The sequence below is a fragment of the Argiope bruennichi genome, chromosome X1, assembly GCF_947563725.1.
Source record: "Argiope bruennichi chromosome X1, qqArgBrue1.1, whole genome shotgun sequence".
Lineage (NCBI taxonomy): Eukaryota > Metazoa > Arthropoda > Arachnida > Araneae > Araneidae > Argiope > Argiope bruennichi.
The window spans coordinates 9472256-9491848 of NC_079162.1; the positions used below are offsets into that span (position 1 = coordinate 9472256).

Genomic DNA, 19593 nt, shown 5'->3' on the forward strand with positions numbered 1-19593 from the left:
GGTATTAACAAGTAATCTCGACAGAATCTAAATACAATTTTTGGTAATGTATTTATAATAAATATTTTATTTCTAATCTCCTCTTGAAATTCAAAAGAACTACCAGAGAATTCAAAAAAAAAAAAAAATGTCAATCTAGAACTGAACCTAAATGCATTCCGTCTGAAGAAATGAGAATCAGCTTAGCACTAAATGTCTTAAAATCAAATAATGAAATTTCTTCCACATTTAACAGAAAAAAAAGCATTCAAGTGCATTTTGCTTTCATTTCAGTTGTTCGATTTCATCAGTTTTGGATTCTAATTTTTAAGAATCTATTTTTGATGGAATCTTAATTCCAATCGTTCGAATATATAAATCTTAAATTTCGGAGCATTATGACGATTATATTAAAAAAGATTATTAAATTTTATCAAGATTAGATCAATATATTTTAATAATGATGGCTCAACACGTATCTCCTTTTAATATATCAATGCAATAATAGTAACAAAAGAAAAAAAACTGCAAATGTTATGCACAAGATATTAATTCTTGGAATCAAAATTTCGGAAATTTTATCCAATTCCATGTGATATCTGCATAACTAATTTCATCCAATGAATTATGCATTACACTCTGACCAGGACATCACCAGCTAATTAGATTTTAATCATTACTAAAAAATACAACCTCTAAAAAAATTCTTAACAAATGGAATGGTATCTATTTAATTTCTCTGTCAATTTTTTTAAGTGATTTTAAAAGGCACATCGCCTCCTTTGGCAAATGAACCTCAAAAGTGCTACAGGCAGGCAAGTAAAGATAGATCTGTATGATATTTTAGTGACATAGTCATATACAAAAGGACAAACAAATAAAAGATGTACTTCCTTTTACATATATTTACTTCCCGATGCTGTTAATAATATTTTTCTTCTTCTAACATAATAATTCCAAAGTCTTCCCTTTATGCTATGTTTTATTTCTTTTATTTGAAAATTGATTCGGGAAAAAATACCCAGAATAATTGCAAATTTGAAAGTACCTTATATTCGATCCTAAAGGAGTAGCTACGCCGTAGCCTTTGGCATCCAAATTCCGACCCACTTTCATTGTATCGCAGGGTTGTCTTTCGTTGATATAGTCGTTTTTTGTGGACTCTATAAGGAAAGCGTATTTCCCTTTGGACTCCCGGACTCTCCGTATTCCTTCTTCATATGATTGTACAAATACATGCTTCCGGGAATTCATGAAATCCCACATACGGGAGTAAACACTTATTTTTGATCTCTGTAAACAATAAAAGACATTTAAATTGTTTTTATCAATCAATTTTAAGGAAAAATATTAAAATGGATGAAACTGATGTAAGGTATTAAAATTATTTGTAGGTAGATTTCACTATATTGATCTCATCATATGAAATATAAAGAATGAAACAATCTTATTGTCTTAAGAAATTGTTTGGTAAATGTATAATTAAACTAAAAAATGCTACAATGTCTTTTAACAACAGTATTGACCAAATCCGAAAAAAAAATTCAGAAAAAGGTAACTATTAAAATATATGAGTTTCTTTGAGTTCCATCTCCTTTGGAACAATTCTTTTTAATCAGATATTTTTACAAAATTATTTTACCAAAAAATAGTTTTATTACGACATTTCGCAAAAATATACAACTGATTAGTTTGATGAATATATTCTGAAAAAAAAATTGAAACACTGAAACCAGTTGAAAATTCTAATAAAATTTGGCAAACAGTAAAACACAGAGGACTTAATGATAGATATTTTTATAGTATTCAATAAAATTCTTTCCCTAGTTTGCTCATATTTTTAATAGTAAATAAAACTTTTTCTCACCAGAGAAATGAGCATGTTTAAATCGTAATCATATTCACTAGGAATTAATTGAATCCATAATAATTAAGAACATTATTCGCAAGCTCTTTATTATTGCGGGAGACCGATTTCATATTTTCATCAGTATAATTGCATTTTTACGAGAAAACTGTTATTTCTATTGAAGCAAGCTACAGAATTTTTAATACCATTAAATAAAATGTAAAAACGCTTCCATTATTTTTTAGTTTCGATGTCATAAAACATGCTTTGTTCTCACCTTTCATTCTACGAATTTTTCATCTCAGAACGCAGGAGGATTTACGAATATTTGTATCTACATATTTAGTCAGGTACAAAAATATTAGTATGATGCTCCAATTTATTTAAACAGAAGTACAATTGTCGTAAAATTTCTGTTCGTGGAATTAGATTTGGAAATACTCCTACCTATTCATTCCATAATTATTTTTATTAAGACCTGTACAGTAGGAACAAAAATAGCCTTTTATTTTTTTTTAGATTTTAGATTTTTAGTTTGGTAATAGTGGGGAAAAGCTGCCTTTTAAGATTCAAAAAGAATTTTTTCAAAAATTGGTTGAAATACTGCAACATCTAGAGGTGCCGAGAAGAGCTCAAATTTTGTAAAGAAATTGAAAAATTAAAAGTTTTGATAAAGTATTTTTTTATGAATTTTGTCACATATAATAATATAAAAGTTGGTTTTAAATACATATATAAGCATTTACAATTGGGAAAAAATTATTAATTACAATATATAATAATAAAAAATATTTTAATGAGACATTTTTTTTGTTCTTACTTTTGTATCCTTAATGACTACAAATGTTACAACTGCGAAATGTTTGTTTCTACTTCATTGCCACTATAAGCTGCTTTTTAATTAAATTGTGGCATATTCGCAGGTGAATCAATTTTTGCTCTTATGTATCCTTCTCTTGTGATTGAATCAATTGGCATATTAAGCCGATTCAGTCACCAGTTTCACAGCTCTTTCCACTGTTTACGGTAACAAAGAAGCCGGGAAAAGTCGATAACCGAGTCCACTATACTATTTGGTTCATCATCAAATCTTTCAGAATCATTGGAAACATGTTTTAACAAGGGATGTGGGTTAGTCGATGTAATCCTTTGCATCAGATTTTATCTTTGGAACTTTAAACTCTTTCAATCTCTCTACTTTCTGTTCTTTCTTTTAAAACATGTCGTAAACCAAGTTCTCTTTGAATTTTACGCTTATCAGTTAGAACGGACAAAAGGCTAATTTCTGGAGCTGCAAAGTACCTAATTTCTTTGAATAATTAGGCCTATAACTTCCTTGAAATCGTCAAAAAGATACCGTGAATATGAGATAAGGTTTAACAGATGTTAAAGAACGTCGAACAAGAAGAACGTTGCTTTTCTTTTACGTTGTTATTGTCGCCAGTTACTGTTTCTGACACACTAGTATTTTTTTTTGTCTCTTCTTGATTAAACTTAATTATTTTCTGTAGTTCTTTATTTTTTCTTGCTTCTTTCTTTCTCAAAGCGCTTGTGGTAGCTACATCAATATTACATATAACATTTTCCTGTTAGAGCATTGTTCGTTTAGAAACTCTTGTTCCATAACTAACATTAATACAAATACAAGTATTAATATTTACATACTTACAGGCAGCAATATCAAATAAATGTTTGGCTTCTCTAAATTTAGTGAGGTTGGAATCAAACTTATTTTACTCTTTTCTGCTTTTAGACTTCAATAAATTTTTGTACTTAGCATGATAAACTTTTATCATTTGTAAAATTCTTTTACTAGAAACAACGGGAATAGAAGCTCTTGACCATAGCTGCTTAATTGAACTTGAAGCAAATCACTAAATTTCCCCAAAATAGGACATTTGTCTTGTCTTCACTAATTTAGACTGAGCCCTGTTTACTCAAAACAAATCAGTTACGCTCATCAATTACACAATAGAAGGAGCAGAGACACCAATGGAGCTGAATTTTGACTTTTCCTCGCTATTACAAATTAAAAATCAAAAGTTGATTTTTTCGTTTCACCCTACTGTGTAGATTTACAGACATTTTTGCGAATATTTTGAATAATGCCAACTGGGAAAAGAGTGAACTAGTTGGTAAATTATCTAGAAATCCGACTATTAAAGAAGCTATCAATATCACTTATACTTTCAAATTCGTGATTTTTTCCCCTTAAAATGCATCTTGTATTCTGCATCCAATACATCCAATTTATAAAAATACTTTTCATGTATGAAAACTTATTGAAATTAATAATTTCTGCTAATAATAAAGATTAATGTGTGCGTGCAATTTATTAGTTTCATTGGTGATCTGCAAGTCAGACGTTTCGATCTAGAGCTGCCTAATTTGGAAAAGATATACTTTGGAAAATGGGAATGTCTACCTTGCAGCGATTGTTTTGAAACTTTAAAAAGAATTTTGATTAAATAATAATAAGTAAAGTGTTGATCCTATTTTTGCAATAACACCCGCAAATATTACAGCCCAAAAATGATCTTTATACCATTTAAAACTAATAAAAAAAATATGATGTCACTTTAAAAAATCGAGCAAATATTTTCTGGATTTTGGCATTTTTTAAAAAGTTTTTTGTCTGGATTTCAACAAAATATTTCATTGTTTCATTAAAATTCAAATCGTTTTCATTTTTTCGTCAAATATTTAATTGGCTGATTTTCTCCCAATGTTGAAAGTTGAAGTAAAGTATCTGTATAGTTTACATGAATGCCTGTATAGTTTAAATGACGAATAGAAAAATGAAGTTACAGTACAGCGAAAGTTAGAAAATTGCTGTTACCAACAATTGCATTTTTAAGCTATATGATTGTCATAGGACTTGAATATATTAGGATGGTTCATATACATAATGAACAGAGCAGGTGTAAGGCTATTAAACTAACTAACTTTAATTTCTGGCACGATTTTAATTTGTCACATTCTGATGCTAAAAAAATATTTTAATGTACGAATCAGGAATATTAAGTTTTGAATAACAGATTTGATTGAAAGTAAACCAACCGATAGAGCAAACTGACTACATAAAGGAAGCTAGTACTAGCAAGATTTTTAGGTACAATTAATATATGAAGATCCTGTTTTCTTTATACATTTGTTATATAATTTAGTGCATTATTGAATTTTGATTTCATGTATTTGACTATTAGGTTCTATTTTTAATGAAATCCTATGGATTAAAGCAAATTTTTATTTTTGAAACTGTAAAGGTTCCTGCTTCTGGAAAATAAAACCGTGATTTGTTATACGCATTACAACTATAGCAAAAATGCTACTCACATGGATAAATCGTTTTAATTGAATATGTCTTTTACGATATTTAAAAGCCCTGAATTTTCCATTCATTTATTCGACGTCTGTTTTCTCGTTTTTTTCGCAGGGAAGAGAGTCAAATGAGAGAATATTTTTGATGAGCCTCTAATAAATACCATTTAGGTGTTAAAGACTCTTTAAAAATATTACTTGCATGTGATTTTCATGAACCATTTTTTTTTTCATCGGGAGAAATTCAGCGTTAATTGAGCATAATTTATGGTTTTAGTATATGCTTTCGTAAATTTTTACATATACAGGGTGTTTTATAAATGATGGGAGTAACTTTAAGGCATGATAGTATACATCAAGACGAGTAATAGTAAATGGGAAACCAAGTGTCCCAAACGTCTTCCGAAGGAGATAGGCGCCATCAAAGTTTAGGGCCCTAAATTTCAAATGATGATAAAAAACGGAAAAATGGATCGATTCATTTGCGGTTTTCGCTAAAATCATTCTTTAAATTAGTATTTTCTTTAAAAAAAATTTTAAGACAAAGTTTTAAAAATGCAGATAGAGGGCGCTCTAGACTTTGGAGTACCGAGCATCTACTTTTTACCAGTATTTTTTTTATTTTGTTAAATGTTTACTAAAGCTCAGACATTAACTCAAATTTTGAGCGCAAATTTGAAACCATCGGGAGCGGTTAAGTGGCGCAAATTTAACCGCGTTCAGAGAGTTAAATTTTAAACGCTTGTATCTAATGAGCAAAATAATAAATGATGAAGCAAACTTTAATAGGTGATAGTAAAACACCAAAACTATCAACTTTCATTAGAAAATGCATGATTTGAATTCAAACGCAAACGTGTTGGAACTTCTTCAAATTTTATCCATGCAAGCATTATTGCTGCAAGTTTCTGGAAGAACATGAAATTGTGATATTGGGAAGAAGAAGAACGCATATACAAATTGTTATTAAGATAAAAGCCACTGACCCGAGTGTGCAAGTGTAAATCACAGTAGAAACGTAACGAAAGATGTTGCCCTTCACTAATCAAGAAAAGGCTGATATGCACTTCATCTACGGAACTGCAAATGGAAACAGTGCAGAGGCGCGACGATTGTACGGAGAAAAGTTTCCCAACAGGCGGTTGCCCAATGATAAAACATTTGTGTGAGACAGGATCCTTTTTGGGGGCACGTTCAAATGCAGGCTGTGCGAAGTCTAAGAGAACGGTTGCTGTGGAAGAAGAAATTCTGGATATGGTGGCTGATCATCCAAATACAAGCACGCGAGCAGTGGCTAGTCAAATTGAAGTATCACTCTCCACGACATGGCGAGTACTACAGGGTGAAAGTATACATTCTTTTCATGTCCAACGAGTCCAGGAACTGACTCAAAAGGATTTTCCTCGTCGAATGGATTTTGCTCGCTGGTATCTGCAGAAGAACACCCTAAATCCCGATTTTGGTGCAACTGTGCTTTTTACAGATGAATGTACATTTACACGTGAGAGTACATTTAACACCCCCAATTCCCACCAATGGGCAGATGTAAATCCACATGCATATCAGCGACGATTTTCCATAAATGTTTGGGCAGGAATAATTGGTGACCATCTACTTGGACCTTATATTCTGCCAGATTGCCTGGATGGGAAAAAATATCTTGCCTTTCTGCAACAGTTGCTGCCAGAAATGAGGACAGATGTTCCCCCTCGTATCCGGCGAGTAATGTGGTTCCAGCAGGATGGAGCACCAGCTCATTATGCGGCAGAGGTGCGAAATTATCTAAACGCAACCTTTCAAAATCAATGGATTGGGCGAGGTGGTCCTGTCCCTTGGCCAGCGCGATCGCCCGATCTTACATGCCTGGATTTCTTTTTGTGGGGGCACCTGAAGAGTCTTATGCATGAGACTCCTATCGAATCTGCAGAAGAACTCGTCGCCAGACTTTCGGCCGCTGCAGGGGAGGTGCGCGATACTCCTGGCGTAAATGTTCTTTGTTTTCTTTTTTGTCTCTTAAAACGAAATATCTTTCAGCGCCCTCTATCACCTTCGAGCTAAAATTACGACTATGATTTCTTTGAGGGATGTTGTTTGTTTTTGGTGTTTTACTATCACCTATTAAAGTTTGTTTCATCATTTATTATTTTGCTCATTAGATACAAGCGTTTAAAATTTAACCCCCTGAACGCGGTTAAATTTGCGTCACTTAACCGCTCCCGATGGTTTCAATTTTGTGCTCAAAATTTGAGTTAATGCCTGAGCTTTAGTAAACATTTAACAAAATAAAAAAAATACTGGTAAAAAGTAGTTGTTCGGTACTCCAAAGTCTAGAGCGCCCTCTATCTGCATTTTTAAAACTTTGTCTTAAAATTTTTTTTTAAGAAAATACTAATTTAAAGAATGATTTTAGCGAAAACCGCAAATGAATCGATCCATTTTTCCGTTTTTTATCATCATTTGAAATTTAGGGCCCTAAACTTTGATGGCGCCTATCTCCTTCGGAAGACGTTTGGGACACTTGGTTTCCCATTTACTATTACTCGTCTTGATGTATACTATCATGCCTTAAAGTTACTCCCATCATTTATAAAACACCCTGTATATATATAAAAAAATTGTCAAAAGATTCTATGGTGAAAATAATTAAGCTAATTATCATTGACTGTGGCAAAATATTATGCTTTGCAATCAGTGCTATAATAAACTTCCAACTTTTTACCGTTGAACAGTGAAATGTACAGTACAATACAACAGTAATGCTGTTGGTATCAATTTCCAGGAATGTAACATCATATTAGATGACAATCTATTATACTAAATTTTATACGTAAAAAATATTTTTAAAAAATCATAATTATTAAGATAAATTGTCCAGTTTTAAACTTTGCCGTAAAAAAAAACCTAATTGCAAAAAAAAAAAAAAAAAAAAAAACTAACAATATTTCTTAAATTAAGGAAATTAATATATAAAATTTGTAAAATGCATGATAAGGACCTAACAAATTTCTATTTAATACAAATTCAAGAGTGAAGCAAAAAATTAGAAACGATGATGGACTGTTTTCCATAGAAAAAAAATATCCATCTTACTTGACCATTTGGATATTAGTATAATTCATTTCATTTTTATCAGCGTGACTGCGGTACTCTCTCGGTAAGGTGTAGGTTTCAGGGCTAAAACAACTTCGGTTCAAGATTCCATTCCACCAAAAAACCACCTAAATGCAGGTTTTGTGTGCTTTGGTACTCAACATATCTTGTGGTATTTTGTGATGCCAATTAGAAACAAAATCCTTCATTTTCTTCAGTTGATCCAACAAAAGATACAGCAAAATATCCAAACATATTTTGCTTTTTTAAATGAGTTTCGTAACCGCAAATAGTATTATTATGTTCGACTGTTTTTAGAACAGTTGTTTTAAAGACGATACAATAATTTCTACTGGGATTTAGTTAAAAAAAGTCATAAATTTGAATTTATAATGCTTTCAGGCCTTTTTGCACTGTATTTGATAATTTTTACAATGAAGCAAAACAGTCATTATTATTTTAATTAAGAACTTCTACGTGCATTTGCACTTTAAGTTCATTCAATTTGACAAAGCTTTCGAATAGATTTGCCATTAGTATAAACAATATTCCTTATCTGAATCACGATACAAATAGTAAATTATTTTATAATATATTATTGCTCGATTTTTTATTTCATTTACATGCAGTGTAAGCTTAAAAGTTGTTGAATTTTAAACATACGACTTGTTGCTCTTTGAATGACTAAACAATCACGAATCAAAATTCGCAAATCGAGCAAGAAAAATGTAAGATTTTTTGAAAAATTCAATTTTTAGTTTAAAATTAAAAATTCGTTTTATCTGTACATGGATAATTGGAACTTCGAAGCCTTATGAAGTATTGCTAGTTATGAGGAGAGTTCGATCGCTATGAAATATCATTTGAATATCCGACCTTTTGTACTTTGAGTGAAAATAGAACTCTGTAAATTTCTAAGAGTATTATTATTTAAAAGAAACAACTTATTACTGGTTGAGAAATTCTATGCTTTCATTTTCCTTTAATGACTCGATATTTCAACTTCGCTTCATAAAAATATTATTTAATAATTAGTTTCTAATATAACATTGCTCCATAAATACTATCTAATATAAAGAAAGTTTACGATGATATTAGTTTTATAAGAGATTATTTATGATTCAAACGGAATGTTGCTAACCCATGTTATTATTATTTGGGTGCGCTTGATTTTTCGAATTAACTTGAAATTTTGAAGGTCAAAAAAAAAACTAATGACGTTTTTCTTTAACAGTTAAGAACCTGAAGAAATTTCTTTTTTAACCCACATTTTATTCGATTTGAAAACTTTTACTTGCAATCCAGAAAACTTTAATCATTACAATGCGTTCGTACATTTCGATAATATTAGGTTAACTGTCAAAACGCGAAGATCTGTCTAAAATGGCATTAACTGGAGGCGTTATAAAGTAGTTCGCGTGATCGAAGACATTTTTACATCTGTCCAGCTCGAGCTCAAGTAATCTCAAATAACTGGATGGCACTAAAATCAAACACGAATAGGTGCGTGTTCCGATGATTGTTTGAATTCTTGAAGGAACCTTCAGGCCGTTTCATATCTTAGCCAATTTGTTTGATCTATATTTAGTTCAAACTTCCTTCAGTAGCTTATGATGAGGTTCCTTCACAAGAACCCGATACAACGATATCTTTTCCTGTTTGAATGCTGATATAACTAATGACATTCAATGTTTTTCCTTGCATTTCTTCAACTTCCGCAACTGTGTCTGATTGTGAATTTGTAATTTGTAGTAGTAATTAAAGCTTTATTAATGATATTAATATTACAATCTCGGTAGGAGAGAAATTATATTTAGAAGTAATTCTATAATCATTGCTTTTTACAGAATCATTATTTTTATAAAACAAATTGTTTGAAGGGTTTCATTTTTTATAAAGGAATTTTATGGATAAATAACATTGGAAAACATTTTGAAATGTGCTGATTCTAATCCCAAATAGTTTTCTATATCTTGTAATGTCTATTGATTACTGGCTCATAATAAAGAGGGAATGAGATATTTTTATCGAACATATCGGCATTTTATATATAGACAGAATGTTTGTAGAATGCTGTTAACATTCCACAAATATTCTGTCTATGCGTTATGCCACAAAATATAAAATTCAATACATGCAATCTTATTTCTTGGTGAAAACAATAAATTGTAAATATTTTGTATCATACAAATATGCAGACCATTATTCCGAATAAAACACTTTCTATGTAATATTTTCTTTATGAAATATACTAAACTATCAGTGAAAAAGCCTGCATGTATTTTCTTTCACATAAAAATATTCTTATGTTATTCACTAAATTATAAATATCAAAGCAGCCTGAAAACTGGCAAAATATGATTTTTATTCGACAATTCTTTTTGCCCATCTTTAAAAGCTCATTGCATCAAAAGTTCATTTTCTAGTATTTCAGTAATGAATTGTTATTATTTACAATGGCAAAGGAAATATATTCACAAATAAAGATTTCAAATTTCTTTTCCTCATCTTCATTTATTTATTTACATTTGAGTTTTTCAACTTCTCAACCTCTATTTCTTTTCCTATTTAAAGTAGTGGCTTTGAAACTTTTTCGTTAGGAATATGTTCTGATGAAAATTACAAGATCAATAATGTGAGTAAAAATCCGTTGAAAGCTTGTGAAAAATGGATGAGTCAATATAATTTAAAATGAGTAAAAATCCGTTGAAAGCTTGTGAAAAATGGGTGAGTAAATATAATTTGAAATTTAGTAAGAACATGTCCAAAAATACAATGATTAAACACAAGAAGTATGTTACTCATTCTACAATAATTTTTCTGAATGATGTAAATCTTGAAATATCTTAGAAATTGAATATCTAAATAATTGAAATATCTTAGACTACTTTTTTACCCAAGCACAAATTTAATTCTCTATTTAAACAAAATTTATGAGAAAGTCATAAATTACTTTAAAAAATTCAAAATATAAATAATTAAGGCAACTTAGACTGTAAAAGATGCAATTGTAAAAGAAATTCCTTTAAGAATTATTAAACAAAAATTATTCATGATGCATGGAAATTTGGTTCCATGACAATGTCAAAAGTAGAGACAAACTAATTTAAATTCGAAGATATCTGTTATTCAGAGTTGAAGTTATTATTTTTCATTTGATATGAAAGCGTAGTTTCGCACGGAAATAGACAGCAAAGTAAAATATATCAAAACCAGTAAAGTACAGGATAACTCTATCAACTTCAAATTTGAAGAAAAAATTGAGGGCTGGGTAGGCTAAGAAAAACAGGTCGAAATATCTGAAGAAAAATTTACTTTTACTCATGTATCAAAGATTTACCATATTGTTGGATGCGCCTTTTGTACTGTAATAATGAAAATGTAAAGGAGTTTCAAACTCCCCAGCCTCAGTTCAGACTCTTCTTGCTATAATATTTGAAATGACATTGAACACAGCCTTGAAAATACCTTAACTGTTTGGGATTCTAAATCTACATAGAAGGCTTCGGATTTCTTTGATGGGCAATATTAAAAGGAAAATTCGAGGTTTCAACAAAGGGACAAAGCAATAGTGAGTGAACATCCATGCAGGGCACAAAGAGAATGAAAGAGCCGATGCCGCGGAGAAACCTGAGATTGATATTTATCTCCATGAAACGGCTGAGAATTAGCAATAATAAAAAAGGGCTTTATAACAAGGGAAGGAAAAACTCTTCTAAAGGAAGAAAGAAATTCACTGATAAAATAGATCGAAATGGTATTAAAGGGGAGTTATATTTAAACCCTGTGAAGCCCCTTTGAAAAGAATAGAAAATGTCAATATGAAGCTTAACCACATCTTAAGGAGTGGGAACTCCGCAAATGCGAAATAAATAAATTCAAACTTGATATTCTCTTTAAGATATATGTTCCGTGGCTTTTTTGAAAATTGCGATTCACAGACTTCTAACTATGGAAGTGAAGAAATGAGTGTTTCTATACTCGCTGTATTCTTGCATTCATTATGCTTCATTTTATTTACTTGTTTACTGAGAACAAATAATGGAATTCTCTTATTCTTATTGTTTGATTTTATTTATTTTCTCTATTGCTTTTCTTATTTTCTTATTCATTTTATGCTAGATTAAAATAGGTTTTTTTAATGACTGTTTTATTTCTTAAAGTCATCAATAAGGACAGGACATAAGGACTTCCTTATAAATATAGAAAAGTTCTGAATAATGCACATAAACCCAAACTCCCCATCGCTGTTTGAACCAGTGCAATTCCTACTTGATAATAAGAATAAGGGAAAGAAATACTCTAAAAATTCATTTTTATCTAGGCAATGAGACGTAACAGCAATGCATAAGTATATGATTTTTGTTAAATGAAAAGAAATTATTTCACTGTAAAGGAAAATAATACATGAGTCATAATACATGAAATAAAACATGAAACATTAATACTTGAATAATACATGAAACATTAATACTTGAATAATACATGAAACATACCTAATACATGAAATTATTAATAACAAATTAATATTCAATGCCATTTTACAAAGTTATCACAAGGAATTTACATTTATCAAAGCTATTACAACAAAATTTTAGCGCATTACAAATCCCTAATTTTAGTTACATCAGAATTAAATAACTTTCCCTGAAAAAATTCTTTCCATGAAAATTCCATGAAAACGAATTTATATAACCTAAGACTGAAGTTCAATGAAGGTGAGGTTTTAAGATGAAAACAGCCTTCATTTATTGATAAAATGTTCTTTAATATTTTGTATGTGTTAAATGAAATAAATTTATTTCTATAATAGCTGAATACAGCATATATTCTGAAACAATTCCTGAAAATTTTTCCTTAAATGGTAAAATACTGTTTTAAATTTCCAGACCCGAGAATTTAAATATCTTTTATCATGGATAAAATCTAATAATCGTGAAGTAGAAAAATTTAGTTGAAATCGCATTTTAAGTTTGTTGGCAAGATATAAATACTGTAAAAGCATACAAAGATGGAAAAAGTTATGGCAGGATAGTGTTGTCGAACGCGACCTTTGAAGCCTTATTCGACAAGATTGCGTCTCTGGCCGAGATTCCAGGATTAGAGGTGGATGGAAACGATAGGAGCTGGTGGAAGAACACAGCCAAGACAACTGAAGAGCTGCATTCTGTGACATAGCAAACAGTTGACGATAAGATTTGGCCGGGAGAATTATAAATAGTATCCCCAGTAGAAGAACAACTATCCAGTGAAGATTCAGAAAACATGGGAAATTTATTGCATCATAAGTTGGTTTACGCTGTGTTTACTTTTTTCTAAATTTTGAAGCGCAGTCAAAGGCAAATGTATCTGCACAATTTTCTTATAAAAATAATATGCATTATAAATAATAAATGATATTCTTTTCAGTATTTTTTTTCGAATTGAACATACTGTTCTATCTTATGCTCAATCAGTATTTCGCATTACGAGTAAGATTCGGGAAAGAATTATACACCGAATTTTAATATTAATAGAAACATTGCAAATCCGTTTTTAAACCGCTGTAGAGTAAATATTCTTTGCTGGCATTAAAAGATTGTATTCTTTTCTCATGACTTAAACTCTTTTTTCTTAAAAATAAAAATTCTTCTTCATGTTTCTTTCTGTTCTATTTCTCAAATTGGTTGCATTTACTTGAAATGGGCGATTCAAAATCATTATGAAATAGAGTTTTTTGGCTCAGTAATCGTATTCACAATTAATAGAATTGTTTATAAAAAACATCGGATAGTTTAAAGTTTTAATTAAATTATAAAAATAACCATTTAGAAAGATGAAAATGATGAGGAAAAGAGTGCTTTTTCATCGCAAGGATTACTTAGAACTGCCACTAACAATAATACAAACTTGGAAGCGGCAATAGAATGCTTGGAGTTTGGGATGAATTACTTTGAGGATTTCGACTTTCCTGGTGGAGGCAAGCTTGGGACAAATATCTGTAACATTTCACTAACGCATACCACGCACATGTTTTCTAGCGGATGCAGTTTTAAACCCTCATTGTATAAAAAATTTTCTGAAAAAACATTGCCAATTTATATTGTCAGAAAATAATTTGAATCCTTTCATATCTTTTCGTGTGGCTATGTCTCAACGGATAACTTGCGCCCGTACTCCCTACACACACATACAAGAAAAAAAATGGTATTGCTTATTCAATCATCCCTTAAAGTTTAGACTACGAAATACGGTCTCTGTGGTAATTGGTTCAAGGTTCGAAACCTGCTTCCAGCTCCGAATCGCAGCGCAAATGGGTCAAATGCGTTGGGGAAAAATGACGTAGTATAGTGGGGACATTTGGAAAAAGAGGTGTCAGTTCTGATACCGTCCTTATCATTTGGCTGATATACAGAAAAAAAGATGCGTTTCAAAATGACCTGATGTTGCTGCAAAATAAGGCGTTAAATTAAATAAAACCAAGCAGTCAGTTTTAACTCACTTTGTATTTTCTGTTACTATCTTATGTTCCTACGATCTTTTCTGTTTCCTCTTTATTTCATATCTATATTATTACTTCAATTTTTCCTGTACAGTTTTCCTGTACAATTTTTCCTTTCAAAATTCAATAAAATAAAACAAGCATTCTGAGATTTCAACATTAACTATTCTAAAAGGATAGTAATTCATTCAATCCATCAAGGTAGAAAGAGAAAATTGCCTGACGCTGAGTCGATTTTTTTTTTCAGATCACTCAATATAAAGGAAAAGAATGACACACCAATCATATAACAATAAAAATTTGCACTGTGAACTTGATGCTTTCATGTTTAATCTGAAGAAATCGCTAATCGATGGATTTAAATGTTCCATATTTAATTTCAGTTCTTTTGGAAAGTTTTCCTACGGTTATAAAAGACAAATTATATCCTGACTGTTCTATCAATAAAATCATGGTAATATATGGAATTAAAGGTCCATTTTAATTAATTATTTTTATGAATTCATTTGCACTTGAAATTTTAGATTTTTTATTCATGTGCTGAGTTTTCAATTTTAAAAAAGATTTGGTTTAAAATGTTAACTTCTGATACCATATAATGTCACTCTATTGCTAGGATCAATTTATTTCATTTTTATTTATTATTTTAAGTTCCAAATTTATTTATAGTTTTCAGCAGTTAGTTTTCTGAATGCTTGTAAGGGCAATTATTGTTTGAAAGAAACAAGGCACAAAGACAGATAGTTTTTCATGCTTACCCTGAAGAATTCCTGAGTCGAGGAATACATCAGAGTCCCGTATTCGACTTCTGTTTGTTTGGCCAGGTCGTCCGCAGAGTTTATGGGCGTAACCATCCTCTCAACTGTCAGAAAAGCTGCCAGATTAGCTGTGTACGATGATATGATTATTAGAGTGAAGAACCACCAAACACTCCCTACAATGCGTCCAGCTATAGATCTGGAAAGAGATACAGACGTTTGTTTAATATTCGCGAGGATTCAGATTTGAGTTGATTATTTTTGTTTTTTTCCTAAGCAACAAAAACCGTTTTCCCAAACTCGCTTTGTACGTGAAATTTTATCATTTTTATATTGAATTTACAAATTGGGGACTGCCTCCAAAAATCGTTGACATTTTTCTACAGTGCTTAGAAGTGAAGTTATGGTCAAAAGTGCAAACTGGACGTGAAATTTTCGAAACTGAAACTAAGCCACAGGCATGTTAACAGTGCATCTATATAGCTCTTTTTTTACTCTTAAATAATGTGAATGTACAATTAATTTTTTATATATAGAATTAAATTTTATTACTCATAGTTTTAGGTATATCTATTAACTCCTTCTTAATTTAATTTCAATTTCATTACGAATTCGGAAGGAGATACTATTATTATTCTCACTCCTGTCTTAAAAATATGAAATCATCTGTAGTAGTGTCTTTTTTTTTTCATTGGCCTTCAAGAAATCAAAAGACAATCCATGGACAATATCTCAAGGGTCTCGAAAGTCGGTGTAATCATAAGCAAACATTGCAAAATGAAGTACTTATGAGAAGAATCACCAGGACTCCCAGATAAAAGAAAGAAAATAAAAACTCAAAAGATAATAAAAAGAAAAGAAAAGCACTTTGTTTGGAACTTTAGAAAAAGAACTATTAAAATAGTGTTTACATTCTATTGTACAGAATAATAATGAATCAGTAGTATTCAGTGGAATAGTTGACCCAAAAAATTTCTTTCACCTCCGAACACTAGTGTTAGATACTAGGACAACAGTTTTGTTATTCACCTTACGCTACATAGAATTGATATTTGAAAATTAATTATCCTAATATAACGCATGAACCAAAAGCGATAAAGATAACGACAAAGAAATTGATGTTGAGAGAGTTAAGAAATCAGGATGACAACTAAAAAATAATTATCAAAAAATTATTAAAGGATAAAAGAAAATCAAACTTAATTAAAACTGATTCCAATAAAATTGTTGAATCATAAATATTGTGAAATTTAAGGTTTTAAAATATGTATATATATTTTTTGTGAAACTTCTAAATCTTTCACTATTTTTTCTGGAAAACTGCAATTTTCATTTCTTCGGTTTATGAGAAATCTCATTTCTTAGAAGGTTTTAAAGATATTCAAATGTATTGATACCATAATTTTTTGCATCTATTCAGGTATATTCGGAAGCTCAAGCACAGCTTATAAGTATATAATTATTTATTTTTACAGAAAGAGTGGCATTCTTTTCATAAAATCTTACTGTGTGCAAAACTTTTGATATATCTCAATAACTTTAATTTGCTTCAAAATATATGCACCTATATAACAAATATATTGTTGAAACAAAAAATGATTTCCATTCATTAGTTTGTCATAGGAAGTTTTATGTTTTGCTAAATTTGGCCAGTATTTAGAAGATAAAAAAAAATTATTCTTTTCTAGCTTTCTTTATACACCATTATAAATGAAGCTTCATCAAAATTTCGCTACCTTAGTAAAACGGTTTTATTAGTGTCAAAAGAATTAAAGTTCTAAAACTAGACTAAGGATTAGATTAAAAAGTGAAAAACTTTTGTTTTAGTTATTTCCAACTTTACAGTCTTTAATTTATAATTCTTTATTACAACTGCTTTGGAATTTTAAAATATTTTTTTTTAAATTCACTATCAGATAGCGATGTTCGTGTAGCATCAAGATTTAATTAAATTAATTGATTATTAATTAAATTCTGTAAACATCATTAATGTATATCCTGTGATATTATGTAGGAAAATGTACATATATTTTTAATGCTATGGTAAGAAAATATCTTGAAAGAATATGAAGAAGTTCTTGGACGTTTAAATTGAAATAATTGCGTTCTATGAGAAGTTTGTTCAATTTCTGGCATGGAATTTATACTCGCATTCATCTCGGCTTGAAACAGATTGATTTTTCTCGATTTTCCATTTAACAAAAGAAAGATGCAGATCAAATATTTTTTTTTATCTTAACCCTTTCTAGGGCCGTGGGAAGTATGCTTTCCATCAAATTTATCACTCTTTGTATGAAATTATGTAGGTTGGCATAAGTTCTGACTAATTTTTTTAGAAAGACAGAAACTTAGATGCTTCAGTTCTTTATCTCACGCAAAATGATGTGTCTTGATTTGTTACTTCATTATTAATTAACCAAATGTATTAATTAATCAAATTAAATTTATCTAATAAGCTGAATAAATCGCTTTTCTTATTTTAATTTCAAGCCTAAAAATATTTTAACATAATATGACTAGAAAAAATGGCCCTTTAAAGGGTTAAATGCTTAAAAATTTCTGCACATATTTTATTCAATGAAACATTTGCAATTTCTAGTAGTGCTGATGCATAATTGATTTATAAACATATTTTTTAAAAATTATTCACCCCAGTGTAAAAGTATTGGTGGTTGAAGGATACGAAGTCATTTTCATTGTTTTTTTATTTGCACTTTACAATTGTGTATAGAATTTGGCCATTCAATACAATCAGAAACAGAGGCAAAATCTCTTTCCTATTTCAAAACTAATCAATTGCAATTTTTCAATTACGAAAACTTGATTTTTTGCAGGCGCTGTCTGAAAAGAATATAATCCTCTAATATTTATGATAAATGCTAATAAAATCATTTTTCTGGACACATTTAAATCTGAACATTCCCTTTTATATCAAACTTTACAAAAAGGAAACAAAAAAAAATCTTTAAGAAATTCTAATCATTTGAATTGTCTTCCTTTTCTCTTGACGTAAAGGAGAATTTATGATTAAACTATGTATTGTTGAATTTTATGTACTATTAGGAAACTCCTGCATTTTAGAATTAAGTAAAAAATTTTAAGAATAATAACTTTAAAAATACTACTAAGAGATCCAAATTAATACTTGGATTTCTTAACGATTCGAATTATTCTCTCATTATTTAGAAGCCTATCACTTTTTCAGAAATAGAAGATACGTTATTCATATTTCACATACATTTTTATAAACTTTGATACAGTTAACTAACATTTTGGAGGAATCTAAGAATAATGACTATTGTTAAAGATCCTATTCTATTTCGAGAGTTATCACAGACAATTTTCGGGTGCAAAAATCCACAGATGTAGTTAATTGGAACCCTCAGCGAGGTATCACGAAGTATTCAATACCTTATATGAATTGGAAAAGAGACATATATTCTGAATGAATTAAATTTCGACCATTTCGATGTGCTCTGACAAGTCTTTATATTTCTGTGACAGTTGTCTGTTGACATGTGTAGCGCGTCGTTGACGATTTCGACGAGTGTAGCACGTCTTTTCACCGCAAGTGGTTAAATCATTGAATACAGACAACGGTTTGCTCTTTTATAAAATAATGCAAAAATTGCTGATGATGACCACGAAAAGAAAATAGTCATACAGCTTTCTGAAATAACTTCTTTTCTCTATTTCGATGCAAGTGACTTTTAGTATTCAACACATTATCACTCTATATATCTTGAATAAGGTTATGAAATTTTTCATGAGATAAAATTTTCGGTATAAGTATAGCATCATCCCTATATTAATCATTAACTGTACTGTGATGAATATAATGATGATAGACTCGTGCATAATGCATGAAATCAATCACATGAGAGCAAACTGAGCATATAAATCAATTGAGAATCGCATGAAATTGATTCTTAAGCATTTTCTGAATCTATGAGAACATCATCTGTATTTTCTGGAATGGGACACCACGAGTAATAGCTTGTATAATAGATAATAAATTCGTATACTGTTCTATCCAATTTTTCCACAAGAAGTGGATGGATTCTACTAATGTTAGTGATCATAGGAATGGCTTGATTTTTCGTTTGACTTCGCAG

The 19593-nt window shown here is 30.1% G+C and overlaps 1 protein-coding gene across 2 annotated transcripts in view; it reads right to left on the reverse strand.

Moving 5' to 3' along the window:
- LOC129958974 (glutamate receptor 1-like) overlaps positions 1 to 19593 on the reverse strand; it is a 210457-nt gene that overhangs the window by 34945 nt on the left and 155919 nt on the right. For both annotated transcript variants that reach the window (XM_056071734.1, XM_056071735.1), the window contains exons 11-12: positions 15479 to 15677; positions 1028 to 1272 (exon numbers count right to left, since the gene is read on the reverse strand). In XM_056071734.1, the coding sequence (XP_055927709.1) occupies positions 1028 to 1272; positions 15479 to 15677 (444 nt within the window). The remainder of the gene's footprint in view (positions 1 to 1027; positions 1273 to 15478; positions 15678 to 19593) is intronic.